At 41.1% G+C, this 17,917-nt stretch overlaps 1 protein-coding gene across 1 annotated transcript; it reads left to right on the top strand.

Annotated features, from left to right (window-relative positions):
• The first annotated feature begins 15 nt into the window (after positions 1-15).
• efhb (EF-hand domain family, member B) lies at positions 16-16,598 on the top strand. Its single transcript, XM_047361822.1, has 17 exons — positions 16-223; positions 1,195-1,257; positions 2,060-2,203; positions 3,267-3,447; positions 6,182-6,292; positions 6,394-6,523; positions 6,632-6,712; positions 6,793-6,869; positions 6,948-7,102; positions 8,619-8,803; positions 9,390-9,555; positions 12,804-13,017; positions 13,148-13,164; positions 14,544-14,757; positions 14,946-15,173; positions 15,478-15,659; positions 16,445-16,598. The coding sequence occupies exons 1-17, from the start codon at positions 155-157 to the stop codon at positions 16,589-16,591; spliced, it is 2,364 nt and encodes a 787-aa protein (XP_047217778.1). The 5' UTR covers positions 16-154; the 3' UTR covers positions 16,592-16,598.
• Positions 16,599-17,917: the final 1,319 nt, after the last annotated feature.

Here is a 17,917-nt window from a genome sequence, read left to right as displayed (position 1 = left end):
GTGTACATGGTAACTGCTGTTGCTAGGCAACAGGACTCCTAACAGAGAGTCGTTTAATCGACAGGTCGTTGAAAACTTATTTAGCTACAACCTTTCGCTTTTGCTAAAACTTGGTCACGAATACCAAAAATCTGGGTTGACTTCTAAATTCAGGATGAATTTAATCGAAGGAGACATCTCATACCAGCTAAAATATAGCGATAAAAACCAAAACCAATCTAGGGTAAGCCCACGTTGATGTATCGTAGAATAATGTTTGTTTGTTTTTTTCCCTTTGGATGATAATTGTTTGTCAAATCCTCATACATAGGTGCATCCTAATGAGTTATTACTTTGTCATGTCTCTTTTTGCGTGAATTACTGCATCTATGCAGCGTGGCATGGAGGTGCTCAGTCTGGCTCTGCTGAGGTGTTAGGGAAACCTTGGTTGCTTTTATAATGCCCTTTAGCTCGTTTACATTGTGGGCTGTAGTGTTTCTTATCTTTCTTTTGACAATGCTCCATAGATTCTGATTATAGGGTTTAGGTCTGGACTCTCTGGCCTATCAAGCACAATTATACTGTGGTCATTATCCAGGTACTGGTACTTTTGATAGCTGGGCTGCTGTCAAGTCCTGCTGGAAAATAAAACCAGCTGTTAACAACACGAGGAATGCAAACGTTGTAGCTCATGTCATGGGTACCTGTGTGGTGGATTTTGAAGCCCTGACTTCAGTCGTAGTCAGTGATAGTGATTTCCCTACAAACTCTTGAATGGGCTTTGTTTCACAAATTCTTTTAAAGCTGTAATTATCCCTGTTGATTGAGCACGTTTTTTGCTACCCCATATTTTCCTTCCAGATAACTTTCCATTAATTTGCTTAATTACAGCCCTCTTTTAGCTTTCCTTGTGGAGGGTCGGTGTCTGCTGGACAGTTTTTAAGTCAGAGCTGCTTTGGATGATTGTGTAGGTCATAACATGGCTATAATATAGATTATCTGTACGTAAAATAAATTTTTTATTGGTTTTATTTAATATTGAAATTATCTGACAGTTTGGTTTTTCATTGACTGTAAGCCATAATGGTTAAAATTAACAGAAAGAAACACTTATAGTATACCACTCTGTATGTAAGGAATCTACATGATATATGTGTTTCACTGAATTACTAAAATAAATTAAGTATTAATGATATTCTAATTTTCCTTTTTAAGCAGGCTGGAAAACAAAAACCAATAGGAGACAGAGCAAAGAGCTGTCTTCAAGACATTTCATATGTAAGTTTTCTTTTTAATACAGAATATTTTGTTGTTATGATTCAAGAGTTTTGCGATGTGTGTGTGTGTGTGTGTGTGTGTGTGTGTGTGTGTGTGTGTGTGTGTGTGCTACTTCAATTGCAGTTCATTTTCATTAAATGTCAATTTCCTGCCAATTTATTGTATACTAAACAGCAAACAACAAAAATGCTGTTGTGGAAAAATATTGAAATAGATAACAAGAAATGCATACAGATAAACACAAATAAAACACATGAATAAGTGGAATACGGTGAAGTGCATAAAGTTTACAGCAGTTTGGCATTTTAACAGCTTGAGGCTGAAAGCTGTGTAGCGGCCTACTGGTTTCTGCTTTTGATGTTGCTGTACAGTTTGCATGATGGCTGCCGCTCAAAGCGTTTATGGATAGGGTGTGAGAAGGCTCTATCAATGTTCTGTTTATGCAGGGGCACTAAAAAGATCCATGTTCAGCTTTTGTATTTGTGGTTCTATTTATTGTGTTCTGTTATCATTCGGTCACACTGTTCATACTCGGATCCTCCAGGTAAATGCTTGCAACACTGCCTGTTTCCCTCAGTGTTGTGTGTGGTTCTTTTAGTTATCTTAATTGTTGTTTTGTCATTAATGCTTGATAGCAGCATAACTTCTGTGCAGGACCATAAGAATTGGCTGTTACATTTTTGCAGAATGAATCTTTTACTTTGATAGAACAAAGGAATATAATCTGAGACAACAGACAGCACTGGGGGGACGACTTGTTTATTCTTTTTCTGATGTGCCATCATACATTTTCATCAACTAGGCCCCAACCCTGCCAGTTTTGTGGAAATTCCGCAGCGGTACCCGACTAGAACCAGGAGCCATCAGAGTTCCCCGAGGGAAGGCAAATGATCCAGACGTTGCCAGCACACTGATTCATGGCACCAGCACCAAATCATCCCTCTCTGTGAGTTCAGCATATACACACAACCATAGGAGTTTATTAAGGGAGTTTTTTCTGGGTTCATTTGCATCATTTGTACATGACAACTTCCACATTTAACAGGTTAAATACTTTGCAGTGCTCCGTCAGGCTAGAAAAGGATGAATGTTGGTTTAGTTTAGATAAAAATATGGAAAATATTTGTAATTTCAGATTTCCTTCACTATTCCATCATTTAAACATCACGTCCGTCCGTCCGTCCGTCCGTCCGTCCGTCCGTCCGTCCGTCCGTCCGTCCGTCCGTCCGTCCGTCCATGCATCCATCTATTCATCCATAATATCTACCACAAATTCATAATTAAATTTTATTTTTATACTTAAATATGGATATAAAACACAGAATGTCATGTCAAAAAAAATTTGCATCAATTAGGAGTGAGGAATTTCACATTTTCTTGTTGTTGGGCTACTTACAGATTGAATCCCATCACTCTTTCAAGTGAGGTTATTTCTAAATATTTAAACATAACTTTACAGAAAAACATGCTGACAGTTTGAGATCACAGGAAACTTATTTTATTTACTGATAGCATCGTTTGTTAGTATGTACTACATAACTGTAATTTTAAGCAGATCAATTTTGGATATTTGTAAGATAAGATGTCTTTATTGCCATTGTGCATAAACTAATTCTATGAAACCGAGAAGGTTCTGGGTTCGATTCCCGGCCGGGGGACTTTCAGCATGGAGTTTGCATGTTCTCTCCGTGCATGCGTGGGTTCTCTCCAGGTACTCCAGCTTCCTCCCACAGTCCAAAAACATGACTGTTTGGTTAACTGGTTTCTCTCAATTGCCCTTAGGTGTGAATGAGTGTGTGCGTGGTTCTCCGTACCTATGTGTCTCTGTGTTGCCATGCGATGAACTTGTGACCTGTCCAGGATGGACCCCGCTTCTCTCCTGTAGACCACTGGAGATAGACACCAGCTCCCCTTGCGACCCTGTGTGGAAGAAGCGGGTATAGAAAATGGATGGATGGACGATCTTACAGCAATGGCTTACAATCAGAATGTTTGTGTAATTTTTCCAGCAGGGAGATGGCTTGATAAATCTTCCCCAAAAGACGATCTTCCAACAGAAGTTACAAGAACTCAGTGAGTCTGTTTATGCTTCAAGTAGGAAAGCTCCGCTTGGCCGAGGGCCTGTCCGAGGTGCTGAACTTCCAGCCTGGTACAACGACAAAACTACATTTGGTGTGAAAACAGTCAAAGGTATTTCAGATTCCCTTTGGTTTTGAATGTATATGTTTCTTAGTAGCTGGTTTAAATTAACGCCTCCTTCCAGAGATCAGTTCCTGTGTAAAACTAGCATGCCAAATGACAAATATAATTAGTAATCTGATTTATTAATTTAAGTTATTATGATGCACAACAAACAAGACCATGATAAATAATTTCAGGACTATTTTCTACACATGAAGTAACATTTATATTTCATAATTCAACCCAAAAAATACCAAACAAATCTGGGAGAGGGAGAGTATAGTTGCATAATTGTGACAGATTTTAATTCAGTTTCAGCTTTCAGTCTTTTTTCACACCTAACTTCAGTTAAAATAACCTGCTTAATTTGAAATAAAGTTAAGCTACTCCAGCTGGATGCTCCTGACTTTTCCACATTTGCATTCGTTAGCTAAAGCCACACTTTTGCTTCTGGTAGAGTCTTCCATTGGAAATTGACCTCAGGGAAGAAATCTGACATCTGACTCAAAGCAATTTGGCGATCTTAATAAAAAACAATGGGTTTTGGTGAAGCTCACTTTAGAAAGCCAAGCAGTAGATGGTGGGGGAGTTCACAGGCAAAGGCGTTGTGGTTGGGCCTTGGCTCCTGGGGCTTGGTTGTTGGAATTTTGTTTAGTTAATGAATACGCAAATATTTGAAAGCACTGATGGTACAAACAGAAACCTAACACCTTCTTCTTTGTTTTTGGTGTATTTCAGTTACTCCACTACATCTCCACATACAGGGCTGGAATAGTTACTGCAACATTTTGAGTCATTCTTGTACAGGTCCTTCTCAAAATATTAGCATATTGTGATATAGTTCATTATTTTCCATAATGTCATGATGAAAATTGAACATTCATATATTTTAGATTCATTGCACACTAACTGAAATATTTCAGGTCTTTTATTGTCTTAATACGGATGATTGTGGCATACAGCTCATGAAAACCCAAAATTCCTATCTCACAAAATTAGCATATTTCATCCGACCAATAAAAGAAAAGTGTTTTCAATACAAAAAACGTCAACCTCCAAATAATCATGTACAGTTATGCACTCAATGCTTGGTCGGGAATCCTTTTGCAGAAATGACTGCTTCAATGCGGCGTGGCATGGAGGCAATCAGCCTGTGGCACTGCTGAGGTCTTATGGAGGCCCAGGATGCTTCGATAGCGGCCTTTAGCTCATCCAGAGTGTTGGGTCTTGAGTCTCTCAACGTTCTCTTCACAATATCCCACAGATTCTCTATGGGATTCAGGTCAGGAGAGTTGGCAGGCCAATTGAGCACATTGATACCATGGTCAGTAAACCATTTACCAGTGGTTTTGGCACTGTGAGCAGGTGCCAGGTCATGCTGAAAAATTAAATCTTCATCTCCATAAAGCTTTTCAGCAGATGGAAGCATGAAGTGCTCCAAAATCTCTTGATAGCTAGCTGCATTGACCCTGCCCTTGATAAAACACAGTGGACCAACACCAGCAGCTGACACGGCACCCCAGACCATCACTGACTGTGGGTATTTGACACTGGACTTCTGGCATTTTGGCATTTCCTTCTCCCCAGTCTTCCTCCACACTCTGGCACCTTGATTTCCGAATGACTTGCAGAATTTGCTTTCACCCGAAAAAAGTACTTTGGACCACTGAGCAACAGTCCAGTGCTGCTTCTCTGTAGCCCAGGTCAGGCGCTTCTGCCGCTGTTTCTGGTTCAAAAGTGGCTTGACCTGGGGAATGCGGCACCTGTAGCCCATTTCCTGCACACGCCTGTGCACGGTGGCTCTGGATGTTTCTACTCCAGACTCAGTCCACTGCTTCCGCAGGTCCCCCAAGGTCTGGAATCGGCCCTTCTCCACAATCTTCCTCAGGGTCCGGTCACCTCTTCTCGTTGTGCAGCGTTTTCTGCCACACTTTTTCCTTCCCACAGACTTCTCACTGAGGTACCTTGATACAGCACTCTGGGAACAGCCTATTCGTTCAGAAATGTCTTTCTGTGTCTTACCCTGTTGCTTGAGGGTGTCAATAGTGGCCTTCTGGACAGCAGTCAGGTCGGCAGTCTTACCCATGATTGGGGTTTTGAGTGATGAACCAGGCTGGGAGTTTTAAAGGCCTCAGGAATCTTTTGCAGGTGTTTAGAGTTAACTCGTTGATTCAGATGATTAGGTTCATAGCTCGTTTAGAGACCCTTTTAATGATATGCTAATTTTGTGAGATAGGAATTTTGGGTTTTCATGAGCTGTATGCCAAAATCATCCGTATTAAGACAATAAAAGACCTGAAATATTTCAGTTAGTGTGCAATGAATCTAAAATATATGAATGTTAAATTTTCATCATGACATTATAGAAAATAATGAACTTTATCACAATATGCTAATATTTTGAGAAGGACCTGTATAGGCAAAAATGCTTCTAGAAAGATTGCTCTGTTTAGAAGAAAATATTGTTAAGGAAAAACTATCTACAGTAAATCTATTGTAATTTGCATGGATAAAATAATCTTTTGTGCTTGGCACCAAAACCGCTTCTCAGGGACCCACATTCTCCTCTCCGATGTCCCCTTTGAATTTAGAAAGCTAAAAATGTTGCACCATAAAGATAGGGTATGTATCTAGTCTCTTCAAAACTGTTGTGTTAAGTTGTGAATTACCTATCTTAACATAAGGAATTGTAAGAAGTGACTATTTTTGAAGCTTTGGATTTTCCTGTATTTCTTCAATCCAGGACCTGGTGTGCGTGAGATCATCAACCCTCCAAAAGCAACAGAGGAATTGGAAGAGGAAGCTCAGGAGGGACATGAAGCTTACGTTCGCAGTCACAATTCTTATTTTGTTGGTAAGATGCATCATTCTACCAGAAAGATGCATGTTTTTGTTGATTTTTAAGTCCATTTTGGAGTGAAACTGTTTAACGATGTCTATTTGACTTCATCACAGGTGAGAAAATTGACAGAAAGTATAACTGTAGTAACTTCAACAAAAACAGCACCTTTGGGATTCCCACACCACACTTCAGTGATGGACGTAATGTTGACAAAACTCTTCATTGGTTAGGGGAGTCACACAAGTAAGTTATGTAGCAAATTGTAAGCACAAGTATGACTTATGAGAAATTCAGTAAGACTTTTAGTCACCTGATGCAGAAAAGGTTTTCTACATGCATTTTTTGTTACAGGTTTTACAGTCCAAATGCTCATTGGAATAGATCTGGGAACAAAGAAAAGCTGGCATTACAAATTGGCAGAACCAGCAACATGTAGGTATTTGTTGTTCTTTCATCTGAATTTCGTCATATTCAACTAAGGTTCCTCATGTTTGACTTTATCAATCCATCAGTCTTTCTAAAAGGAGACATACGTTGCCTGTTCCACCTGAACACACATTTGGAGTTATCTTACCACCAGATCACTATGGTAAAATGCCTTTCCATGTGCTAAAACACAAACTTTCAGTGGAAAGCAGAGAATTATATTTGGCTTTTTCCTCCACAGGAGCTGGAGAGATTATCCACTTCACTGAGCCGGGGAAGTTTGCACGAGGTCCAGACTGGCAGCGAAGCCTGGTTAGTGCAATGAAAAACCTCCTCAAGAAGGTCAACTTTCACAACTTCCCATCTCTGTTGAAAGCTTTCAGACATTACGACAAGGTATGGAGGAAATCTTTACAGGCAGGCATACCTAAGCTTTCTTTATGATGTCATAGCTTATGTCTCACACGGAGGTTATGTCTGTAGAGTGACTGGTTATGCCACTGAGGTGTGACAGCTAAAGATCATCTAAGACAATCTAACTATAATCTTTGTGAAAAAGGAAAGCTTTAAACTTAGCCTTACTCAAAATGAACAAGTCAATGTGAACTATAGATTTTCTTAATCAACTTATCAACTCTCTTTAATGGCTTACATAACTATAGTTATATCTGGTCTGTGTTGTAGACAAAGATACAATGTTGGCTTGTCTATCTAAAGAGAAACATACTGTGTTTATTGTACAAATAAACTTTTTTTAAGACAGAATATAATGGTTTTGGGGCATGGAGTGCTGAAAGGAGCCTGCTCAGGTGGTTCAGCACCTGATCCGGTTGCCTCCTGGGCACATCCCTTTTGGCTTGCACCGGATTCTCCTTCCCACTGGAAGCGGATGGATGGATGGATGGATGGAGTTTTCTTAACAGTTTAGTTCATGCTATCCCCTGTATAATGTGCTGCATAGTCATTCATTATCATTTCATCTGTGAACATAAAGTCAATATGAACCTGTCTGCTTGCAACCTAATTGTCCTGTTCTCCTTCCTGGAAATGTGTTGACTTTGAGACCAGTCTTGGATTTAGTCTTTTTAAATGACTTTTTCTGGGGTCTACAAGGTAAGTATAAACACCATGGATACTTGATTTACCACATGTTAATTTCAAAGGTCCACCTGTTTTTGGAAGGTTCAACAGTCATATCTTAAGACAAGCTGCTCCTAATGTGAGGCAGTACTGACTGGGTATACCTCACAATCCCACAACTACTGTTAGGAGTCATATTTAGTGGTTTGCATTTATTGTGGATGTATGCCTTGATGGATTTAAATGCTGTGCAGCTTGGTGTATGATATAAGACTGTGAGTTAAAAAATGCCTTAATTTAGATCATATAATAGATAATTCGTTTTTTAAGTTTGAACTGGTGTCTGTACAGTGGCAAGTTGTTCAAAAGATACCATTCTTTTTCAGATATTATCTCATCAAAGTTATATAAACTTTAGCTGCACTAAAGTTACAGTTCATCAACATACAATCTAGACAAAAATAGTGTTTATACTAAAAAAACAAAGGTGAATTATGTTTCATATCATAAAGTGATAAATGTGGTTCTCCTCATGTTAGAAAATATCCATTTGTTTCAGAGTCTTCCACAAACCTTTATAGAATAACTATGCAATTAAAGAATGTGTGATAAAGTGTGTAATTTGCATTAAGATGTGCTGCAGGATTATTGGAAGGCATCTGTATCAGCTGTAATGTAACTTGTAAAGTAACTTTTTCACCCAAACCTATGCAAGTCATACATATTATTGAGTTTATCCTGTCTTGCAATAACACATTCAGCTATTTAGCGTTTTATCCACATATTGGGGGCATGAGTGAAAAGGTTTGTGGTATTTCTTTTGGTTTACCAGAAGGGAAGGGGCCTTATCGACAAAGAAGACCTGCGGGCAGTTTGTCATGAGCTCAACCTGAAGCTGTCTGACAAAGTCCTGGATGAGCTGATGGAGGACTGTGACACAGACAAAGATGGATTCATCAACTTTGTGGAATTTGCTAATTTTCTAAACTGGAAGGACAAGATGCCCATCAATGGTCAGTGAAAGCTAGCTTAGACTTAGATTAATGTTTAAATGCATATTGTTGACCACCTACGACCTCCCTGGCCAAAATCTGGCCAAACATGGACCCATCGCCAGCACAGCAGTGGTGCACCCACGTTGATGAGACCCTTTCCTGGCTTGGTTCCGGCTTGGAGGAAATAATTTCTACCTTACGTTCAGGCAATCTTGTCTCCGGGCCGCCACCGTCACAGATTAACCACGCCCAAGTAACACGGCTTCTCTCCGCCTGAGATGTTCAGTGGAGACCCTGACCAGTGTCGAGCCTTCCTAACTCAGTGTGAAATTCATTTTGAGCTTCAGCCGTCATCATTTCCCACTGGACGCTCCAAGATGGCTTTTGTCATATCTCTGCTGGCAGGAGGTCGAAGCAGTGGGGGACTGCTGAATGGCAGAACAGGTCTGAATCTTGTGCCTCTTATGAAGCTTTTTCCAAGGAATTATTCGAGTTTTTAACCCTGTTCTTCCAAGTCGTGAAGCCGCTAGAGGCTTACTGTCCCTCAAACAGGGTGATCAGCCTGTCTCGTCCTATATAACTGACTTTCATTTGTTGGCCGCAAATAGCCGTTGGAATGAAGCAGCACAAATGGATGCATTTATGCAAGGACTGAACGCAGAAATCAAGGATGAGTTAGCAACCCGTTACTACCCCTCCTCCCTGAAACAACTCGAGGACCTTGCTGCTCGCATTGATATTCGGTTAGCACAGAGGAGGGAGAAGCGACATGAGGTGGGTCGTTCCTCATTATCTCGTGGGTTCTGCACACCGGCATGAGAGATGGAGCCGGTCACCTCTCACTGAGGAAAATGATAATTGTGAGCCCATGCAGTTGGGCAGAACCAAGATTACCCCTGAAGAGAAAGGTCGTCAGAGGAGATTCAAGCTCGGTTTTTATTGTGGAAATAAAGTTCGTTTAGCACTCAGGTGTCCATTAAAAAGGACAGGCTCAGCAGAGGAAGCGAGGTCTCTACTGAGCCGAAGCCAGCTAACTGCCTCCTCCTTCTTGTTTCCTGCTTGTTTTCAAACCTCTTCCATGTCTCTCCAGGGGGCCGTGTTTATTGATTCAGGAGCAGACACTGAATTCATGGATGAAGCATTCGCCAATAAGAACGGCATAAAACTCATTCCGTCAGCTGACACACGTAATGTGCTAGCTTTGGATGGTCACATCATGAACAATTCACACCTCAGGACAGAGGAGATTACCTTAACAGTAGGAGGTAATCATCAAGAGAAAGTAACCTTCATGATCATTAATTCACCTGAACTTCCTGTAGTCCTAGGGGTCTCCTGGTTGCAGAAACACAACCCTCACATCGACTGGAAGAAAAAATAAGTTTTGGGTTGGTCTGAGTCATGTTCCGCTGACTGTCTTTTGTCTGCTGCTATGGAGGTCAGTGTGGAGAATGAGGTTGAGGAGACCTATCCGGATTTATCCAAGGTACCTCAAGAATACCATGATTTAAAGGAAGTATTTAATAAGATCAAGGCCACAGCTCTGCCACCCCACAGACCGTATGGTTGTGCTATTGATTTGCTTCCTGTCACCTCACCGCCCAAAGGCAGGCTTTACTCATTGTCTGGTCCAGAGCACAGGGCCATGAAGAAACATGTAGATGAGGCATTAAAGGCAGGGCAAATTCAACGTTCTTCTCCTCCAGCAGGTGCTGATTTATTTTTTGTGGGGAAAAGGATGGTTCGTTAAGGCCATGTATTGAGAGGACTTAATGAAATAACAGTCCAGAATAGATATCCCTTACCACTCATGAATCCAGCTTTTGATCAGATCCAGGGAGCCAATATATTTTCTAAGCTGGATCTAAGGAATGCATATCATCTGGTCCGAATCAGAGAAGGAGATGAGTGGAAGACGGCTTTTAACACGCCTAAGGGTCATTATGAGTACAAAGTCATGCCGTTTGGACTTACTAACGCCCCTGCAGTTTTTCAGTCATTGTTTAATGACGTTCTAAGAGACATGGTGGGTCAATTCGTGTTTGTTTATCTTGATGACATATTAATTTATTCTCAAGATCTGGATACCCACAGGAAACATGTCAGAGCTGTTCTCCTGCGTCTATTGCAAAACCAGTTGTTTGTCAAGGCAGAGAAATGTGAGTTTCACATCACTACTACATCCTTTTTGGGCTTCATCATTTCCCCAGATCAGGTGATTGTCGACCTCTACAAAGTAAAGGCCGTATTGGAATGGCCTGTTCCAACTGATCGCTAGCAGCTTCAGAGATTTCCGGTCTTCGCAAACTTTTATAGGAGGTTTATTAGAAATTACAGCCTGGTTGCTACTCCCCTGAACGCTCTTACCTCTTCCAAGACAAGATTTGTTGGAATAAGGGCGCAGAGAAGGCCTTCAACAGGTTGAAGGAACTCTTCACGTCAGCTCCAGTGCTACGGTCTCCTGACCCAGAAAGACAGTTTATCATGGAGGTGGATGCCTCAAGCACTGGGGTCAGAGCCGTGTTAAGCCAGAGAGGTGAGGATGATCGTGTTCACCCATGTGCTTTCTTCTCAAGGACTCTATCACAGGCTGAGCGGAATTACGACATGGGAGACAGAGAGTTGCTGGCTGTCAAGTTGGCATTGACAGAGTGGAGATATTGGCTGGAGGGGACTAAGGAGCCGTTTATGGTGTGGACTGACCATAAGAATTTGGAGTACCTGAAATCAGCAAAACAGCTAAACCCCAGGCAGGTAAGGAGGGCTCTGTTTTTTGGTCGGTTTAATTTCTCCCTGTCTTACAGGCCAGGGAGTAAAAATGGCAAACCTGACGCCCTGTCCCAGATTCAAGAGCCAGCAGAATCTCAGTCTGCGGGTGAAGAGGAGTTTATCCTTCCCGAGGCCGTCAGGTTGTCTGTGTCCCGAGTTGAGATGGAAAGGGAGATCCAGGAGGCCATTAGAGATCTGTCTATCCCACCATCATGCCCATCGGACCGCTGCTTTGTTCCTGAGTGCCTTGTACCTAAGGTACTGGAGTCCTGTCATTGTTCTCGTCTCGTTTATCATCCTGGAGTCAGCAGAGCTATTCAGACGGTACAAGCTCAGTTTTGGTGGCCATCACTTGTGAAGGATGTCAAAGACTATGTTTCTGCATGCACTCAATGTTGTCAAGCCAAGCCTTCTTGTCGCCCCCCTGCGGGGTTGTTGCACCCATTGCCCATCCCCCCTCGCCCATGGTCGCACATTGCTATGGACTTTGTGACAGGTTTACCGGAGTCAAATGGTCACGCCATAATTGACAGATTTTTGAAGATGGTTCATCTGGTGCCCCTGGAGAAGCTTCCATCTGCAAAGGAGATGGGTGAGATATTGACCAGAGAAGTTTTCAGGCTCCATGGAATTCCTAATGACATTGTTTCTGATAGAGGACCCCAATTTGTGTCACGTTTCTGGAAGGAGTTTTGTTTGTTGTTGGGAATTTCTGTTAGTCTCTCTTCAGGGTTTCATCCTCAGTCTGATGGTCAAACCGAGAGAGCCAACCAAGAAGTGGAAACCAAACTTCACATTTTATGTGAGTCAGACCCGACCAAGTGGTCACAAAATGTGCCCTGGGTTGAATATGCCATGAACTCTTTGCAGTCAAGTGCCACTGGTTTGTCCCATTTCCATGTTGTGTTTGGTTTCCAGACACCCATGTTTTCGGTTCAGGAAAGAGAGGCTAATGTCCCGTCCACCCAAGCAGCTGCCCTAAGATGCCAAAGAATATGGAGAAAGGCCAGGAGGTCAATGATCAGAATGTCACTGGTTCAGTCAAGAACAGCCAACCGGAGATGGCCCCTAAGCACCAGGTGGGGCAGAATGTTTTGCTCTTTGCCAATAACCTACCATTAAGGGTAGAGTCCCGGAAGTTGGCACCCCGATCTGTTGGAACCTTCCCGATTTCCAAGATAATCAAGCCTGTCTCTGTACAGCTGAGATTACCCAAATCCATGAGGATTCACCCCACGTTCCACGTCTCTCAGGTCAAGGCCTTCGTGGAGCCCCGACTCGGGCCCACATCCAGGCCCCCTGCACCTACCCGGGTCATTGATGGAGGCCCAGTGTTCACGGTCCGGCGCATTCTCAGGTCCAGGCAAAGAGGACGTGGATTGCAATACCTGGTTGACTGGGAGGGCTATGGGCCCGAGGAGAGGACTTGGATCCCTACGAGGTTCATCCTTGATAAAGACCTTATCCGTGAGTTGCATTGTCTCCATCCTGATCAGCCTCTTGGTCCGTCAGGAGCCGGACCTTAGAGGAGGGGTACTGCTATGATTCTGGCACGTCTGCTTGTCCTGCTCTACCCTGTCTCCCTGGCTGCAATCAGCAGATGAGAGGCACCAGGTGACTGCTGCAGTTCAGTGCAATCTGTGGCATTCCAAGCACCTGTGTCTTCCCTGATATATACTGATTTTGACAAGCAGACGGTGCCAGATTTTTGAAAGCCATCGTGTGAGTAGATATCCAGCGTTCCTTCCTGTCTGATCATTGTTTTTTGACCTTGCCTTGTCTCTTGGATTTTGCCTCTCTGCCTGCCCCTTGTCGGACTGTTTGGAGTTTGGTTTTCAACCCTGTTTCCTGCATCTGGTTTATGCCTCTGCCTGCCCCTTGCCTGACGTCTCTTGTTTCGATCATTGACCCTGTTTCTGTCCCCAGATTATTGAGCCAGCCTAGCCCTTGGATTATTCAGCCTAAAGCCACCCGCCTCTCTTACCTGCACTGTGGAGATCTCTGCCTGCCACCCACTGAGGTTTCCCCTCTGCGTTTCAAGTTCAACCCAAGACAAAAGCAGGTTAGTGACTTTTCTGATCCTTGCAAGATCTGGAGAAACTACAAGTCACTAATCCTTCTTTCTGCTTCAGTGATTCCTGGAAGCTGTGTGGAGTTTAACCTGAGTGAAGTTTTCCTGTGGCTGAATAAACCTTTTAATCTTTCAGTTCTGTGTCTGGTTGAATCTTGGGTCCGCTAGTTTCTGATCCGTAATACTCTTAATGTGAGGCAGTACTGACTGGGTATACCCCACAATCCCACAACTACTGTTAGGAGTCATATTTAGTGGTTTGCATTTATTGTGGATGTATGCCTTGATGGATTTAAATGCTGTGCAGCTTGGTGTATGATTTAAGACTCTGTGAGTTAAAAAAAAAGCCTTCATTTAGATCATATAATAGATCATTCTTTTTTAAAGTTTGAACTGGTGTCTGTACAGTGGCAAGTTGTTCAAAAGATACCATTCTTTTTCAGATATTATCTCATCAAATTTATATAAACTTTAGCTGCACTAAAGTTACAGTTCATCAACACACAATCTAGAAATAAAATAGTGTTTGTACTAAAAAACAAAGGTGAATTATTTTTCATATCATAAAGTGATAAATGTGGTTCTGCTCATGTTAGGAAATATCCATTTGTTTCAGAGTCTTCCACAAACTTTTATAGAATAACTATGCAATTAAAGAATATGTGATAAAGTGTAATGTGCTTTAAGATGTGCTGCAGGATTATTGGAAGGCATCTGTATCAGCTGTAATGTAACTTGTAAAGTAACTATTTCACCCAAACCTATGCAAGTCATACATATTATTGACTTTATCCTGTCTTGCAATAACACATTCAGCTATTTAGCATTTTATCCACATATTGGGGGCATGAGTGATTTGTATTGTTCAACTTTGCACAAGCTGAAATATCTTCAGCAGAAAGGCACCTTTCCAGACAAATAGAAAAGGTTTGTGGTATTTCTTTTGGTTTACCAGAAGGGAAGGGGCCTTATCGACAAAGAAGACCTGCGGGCAGTTTGTCATGAGCTCAACCTGAAGCTGTCTGACAAAGTCCTGGATGAGCTGATGGAGGACTGTGACACAGACAAAGATGGATTCATCAACTTTGTGGAATTTGCTAATTTTCTAAACTGGAAGGACAAGATGCCCATCAATGGTCAGTGAAAGCTAGCTTAGACTTAGATTAATGTTTAAATTAATATTGTTGACCACCTACAACCTCTCATTAGGTCACAAATACAGTAATAAATGTGATAAATATTTTTTAATTATAAATCTTAAATTCATAAAAAAATCTTTCAGCTTTGATTCGGTTTTGAGTTTCTGTTATTTTCTTTCCTGCAGAGTGTCAGTCCAGCTCAGCTCCAGTCAGTGCGGACAGAAAACCATCATCAGAATTACCAGAACCTCCTTCCTCCCAGGCCTTGATCCGGCCTGAGGACCTGGAGCCCATTGAACCAGGCAGCTCATGGAAAACTGTCAAGACCATCAGGAGACCCAGGGCAGCTTCAGAGCACTTCTCCACCTCCGCCTCAGACATTGGATCTAACAGCGATGTGCTGCTGACATCAAGTGAGTCAGGAGAAGCGATTGTCTTGACTCATACTTCATATTTACACTAAATTTACAAAATACCAATTGAATTATTAATGAGTGACTTAACCAACAATAATAAAAAAATGAGTGGACTAATTGCAAAATAAGGAAATAGTAATAATTATTTTATACTCCAACCAACAGTCTTCACACCATTGGTTCATAAAGGCAATAGACAAAGGATGAATTTATCAAACCAACTTTCTGTGGCTCTAATATTAATGTATTTTGCAGATTTTATAACTGAGCAGTTTTCTTGCTAAAATGACTTATTTTTTAGATGCTCGCACCTACGGGATCCCATCCAAGCGCTCTGACCTTCCAGCTCCACGTATCAAACGAGTTAGCGACAGAACCAACTACGGTGATTTATCCACAGCTGCAGATCTCCTCCATCCATCTGTCCATGCTCTCCGTGGTGTTCACGAGGAGCACTTTTTCTGTCCTCGCACCAAGAAGGAGGTGAGCTGTGAACCTGAGGTCAGAGGTAATAAATAGTCTGTTTTTGGAATTGGACTGCCAGTTTGTGGTAGATACATTTCTTGCCTTATTATAGCCCCTTTTTTCTGCCAAAACTGCAAAGCAGAGGTAGAAGAAACACTGTTAATGATAACTTAGTCTACTTGCAGGAAACAAGAATATTAACATTAAAAACATCCAGTTCAATTCAGTTTATTTATGGAGCACCAGTTCAAAACAAGCGTCATCTTAGGACATTTTACAAGACAAAGAGGTCGAATTTTTCTATGCTATTAGTATTGATCCAAATTTAATCCCAATCAGAAAAGTTTAAAGCTGCTTACACAGTTATCAGAAAATATGTCAGGCTGTCAGCTGGAGCCAATGCAAGCTACTGATAAACTACTCTTAACAAAAGGAGCTTCCATCTGAACTGCATGGCACACATTTCTTCATTCTTTAATTTGGTGTTCCTTTCACAGCAGGAACTGCTCCAATATATTAGATTACAGAGTCTGATAGCTATTTAGTAGTAACTGGGTGGATTTTAATCAATTTCTTAAGGAGATTGTTTTCAACCTTTTTTTTTTTTATTAATGCACTGAATACATCAAAATGTTAAAGAGTATTTTGAGATGTAGTGATTGTGTAAAATGATCATATAGAAAATTTGATGCAATAAATACTGCAACTGATTAACTTCTATATCTAGATACATCATCATTGTTGTGAAACTTAGCAATATATCAAATCTTTGATTTTGACTCCTTTTAACCACTCCGTTGCAGATAGAAGAGATATTCAGGAATATTGGTGTGAATATTTCTGAGGACACGTTTGAGGAGGCCTGGAAGCTGGCGTCTATGAAGCAACCGAACGGAGAAGTTTGTGTCGAAGTCTTCCGTAACACACTCAAGGAAATAAAAGTGTTGTAACATTTAATATCTTTGATGATATATATTGCTTTTTGATCTCATTCTACAATATCTTTGCTAGTAGAAAACATAAATAATCAAAATCAAAAGAGATAATTCATACAACAAAACTGAAAAAATATCATTCCTGAATTCAAACGTTATTTTCTTCAATAGGAGCCATTTTAGTGCATTTAGACCAATCAAACACAATTTGTTTACATAAACATTGGAGGTGGAATCTGAGGACCTCAAGATATGAAGATATGAAGACATGTTTCAGCTTGAGCTTTGCTTTCATAAAAGGGATGCAAAGTCCAACAAAAGTACTTGAATAATTCATTTTTCAACATTATAATGTTTCCTACCAGAGTAAAAGAGTATTAATAGTTTCCCTAGAGAATGCCCATCAACTCTAATCAATATTCATTTCAATACAAGTAAAGAATTATGACTAAATACAATTAATACTAAAGTGGTCATTTACCTTTGCTTTATTTTTGTTAAAATGTATTTTTTTCAATTGAATAAATTACCTGAATAAAGTACAGGGTTGTGGTTTTTTTTTACTTCAAGGTTCCAAAGCTTTTAAAATATATAATTTAACACAGTCATTTTCTACCACTTATTCCATAGTGGGTCATGGGGAAGCTGGTGCCTAACTCCAGTAGTCTATGGGCAAGAGGCGGGGTACACCCGTATCACAGGGCAATACACAAACAACCATGCACACACTCATTCACCTAACGGCAATTTACAGAGACCACTTAACTTAACAGGCATGTCTTTGGATTGTGGGAGGAAGCCAGAGTACCTGGCGAGAACCTACGCATGCACAGGGAGAACGTGCAAACTCCATGCAGAAAGACCCCTGGCCAGGAATCAAACCCATGACCTTCTTGCTGCAAGGCAACAGTGCTACCAACTGCGCCACCTTAACACAATTGCTTAACCTATTTCAAATTTTCTCCTCCATTTTTATTGTTTTAGCCACAGTGAAATTCACCAATGCTCCTGGCAACAAAAAACAAAAGAAAAAAAAGCATGATGCTACCACTACCACTCAACCGATGATAGAGTGTTCTTAGGATCGAACGCCTCACCTCAACTCCTCCATAGTTCCTTTCATTGTAGCCGGGAACTCACACTAGGAAGAATAGGGATACTATGTAATAATTTATACAATGTAGGATAACCTTATAACTGTCTTTTAGCTTTAACAGGTAAGAACGTGTTGTGGTGGAACAACAGAATTTACAGGTGCATCTCAAAAAACATCATCGAAGTTTATGTATATCAGTAATTCAAAAGTGTAATATATCTATAGATTTATTACGCAGAGTGATA

The sequence above is a fragment of the Girardinichthys multiradiatus genome, chromosome 3 (assembly GCF_021462225.1).
Source record: "Girardinichthys multiradiatus isolate DD_20200921_A chromosome 3, DD_fGirMul_XY1, whole genome shotgun sequence".
In the NCBI taxonomy this organism is placed as follows: domain Eukaryota; kingdom Metazoa; phylum Chordata; class Actinopteri; order Cyprinodontiformes; family Goodeidae; genus Girardinichthys; species Girardinichthys multiradiatus.
This window is presented reverse-complemented; position numbering and strand designations above follow the sequence as displayed.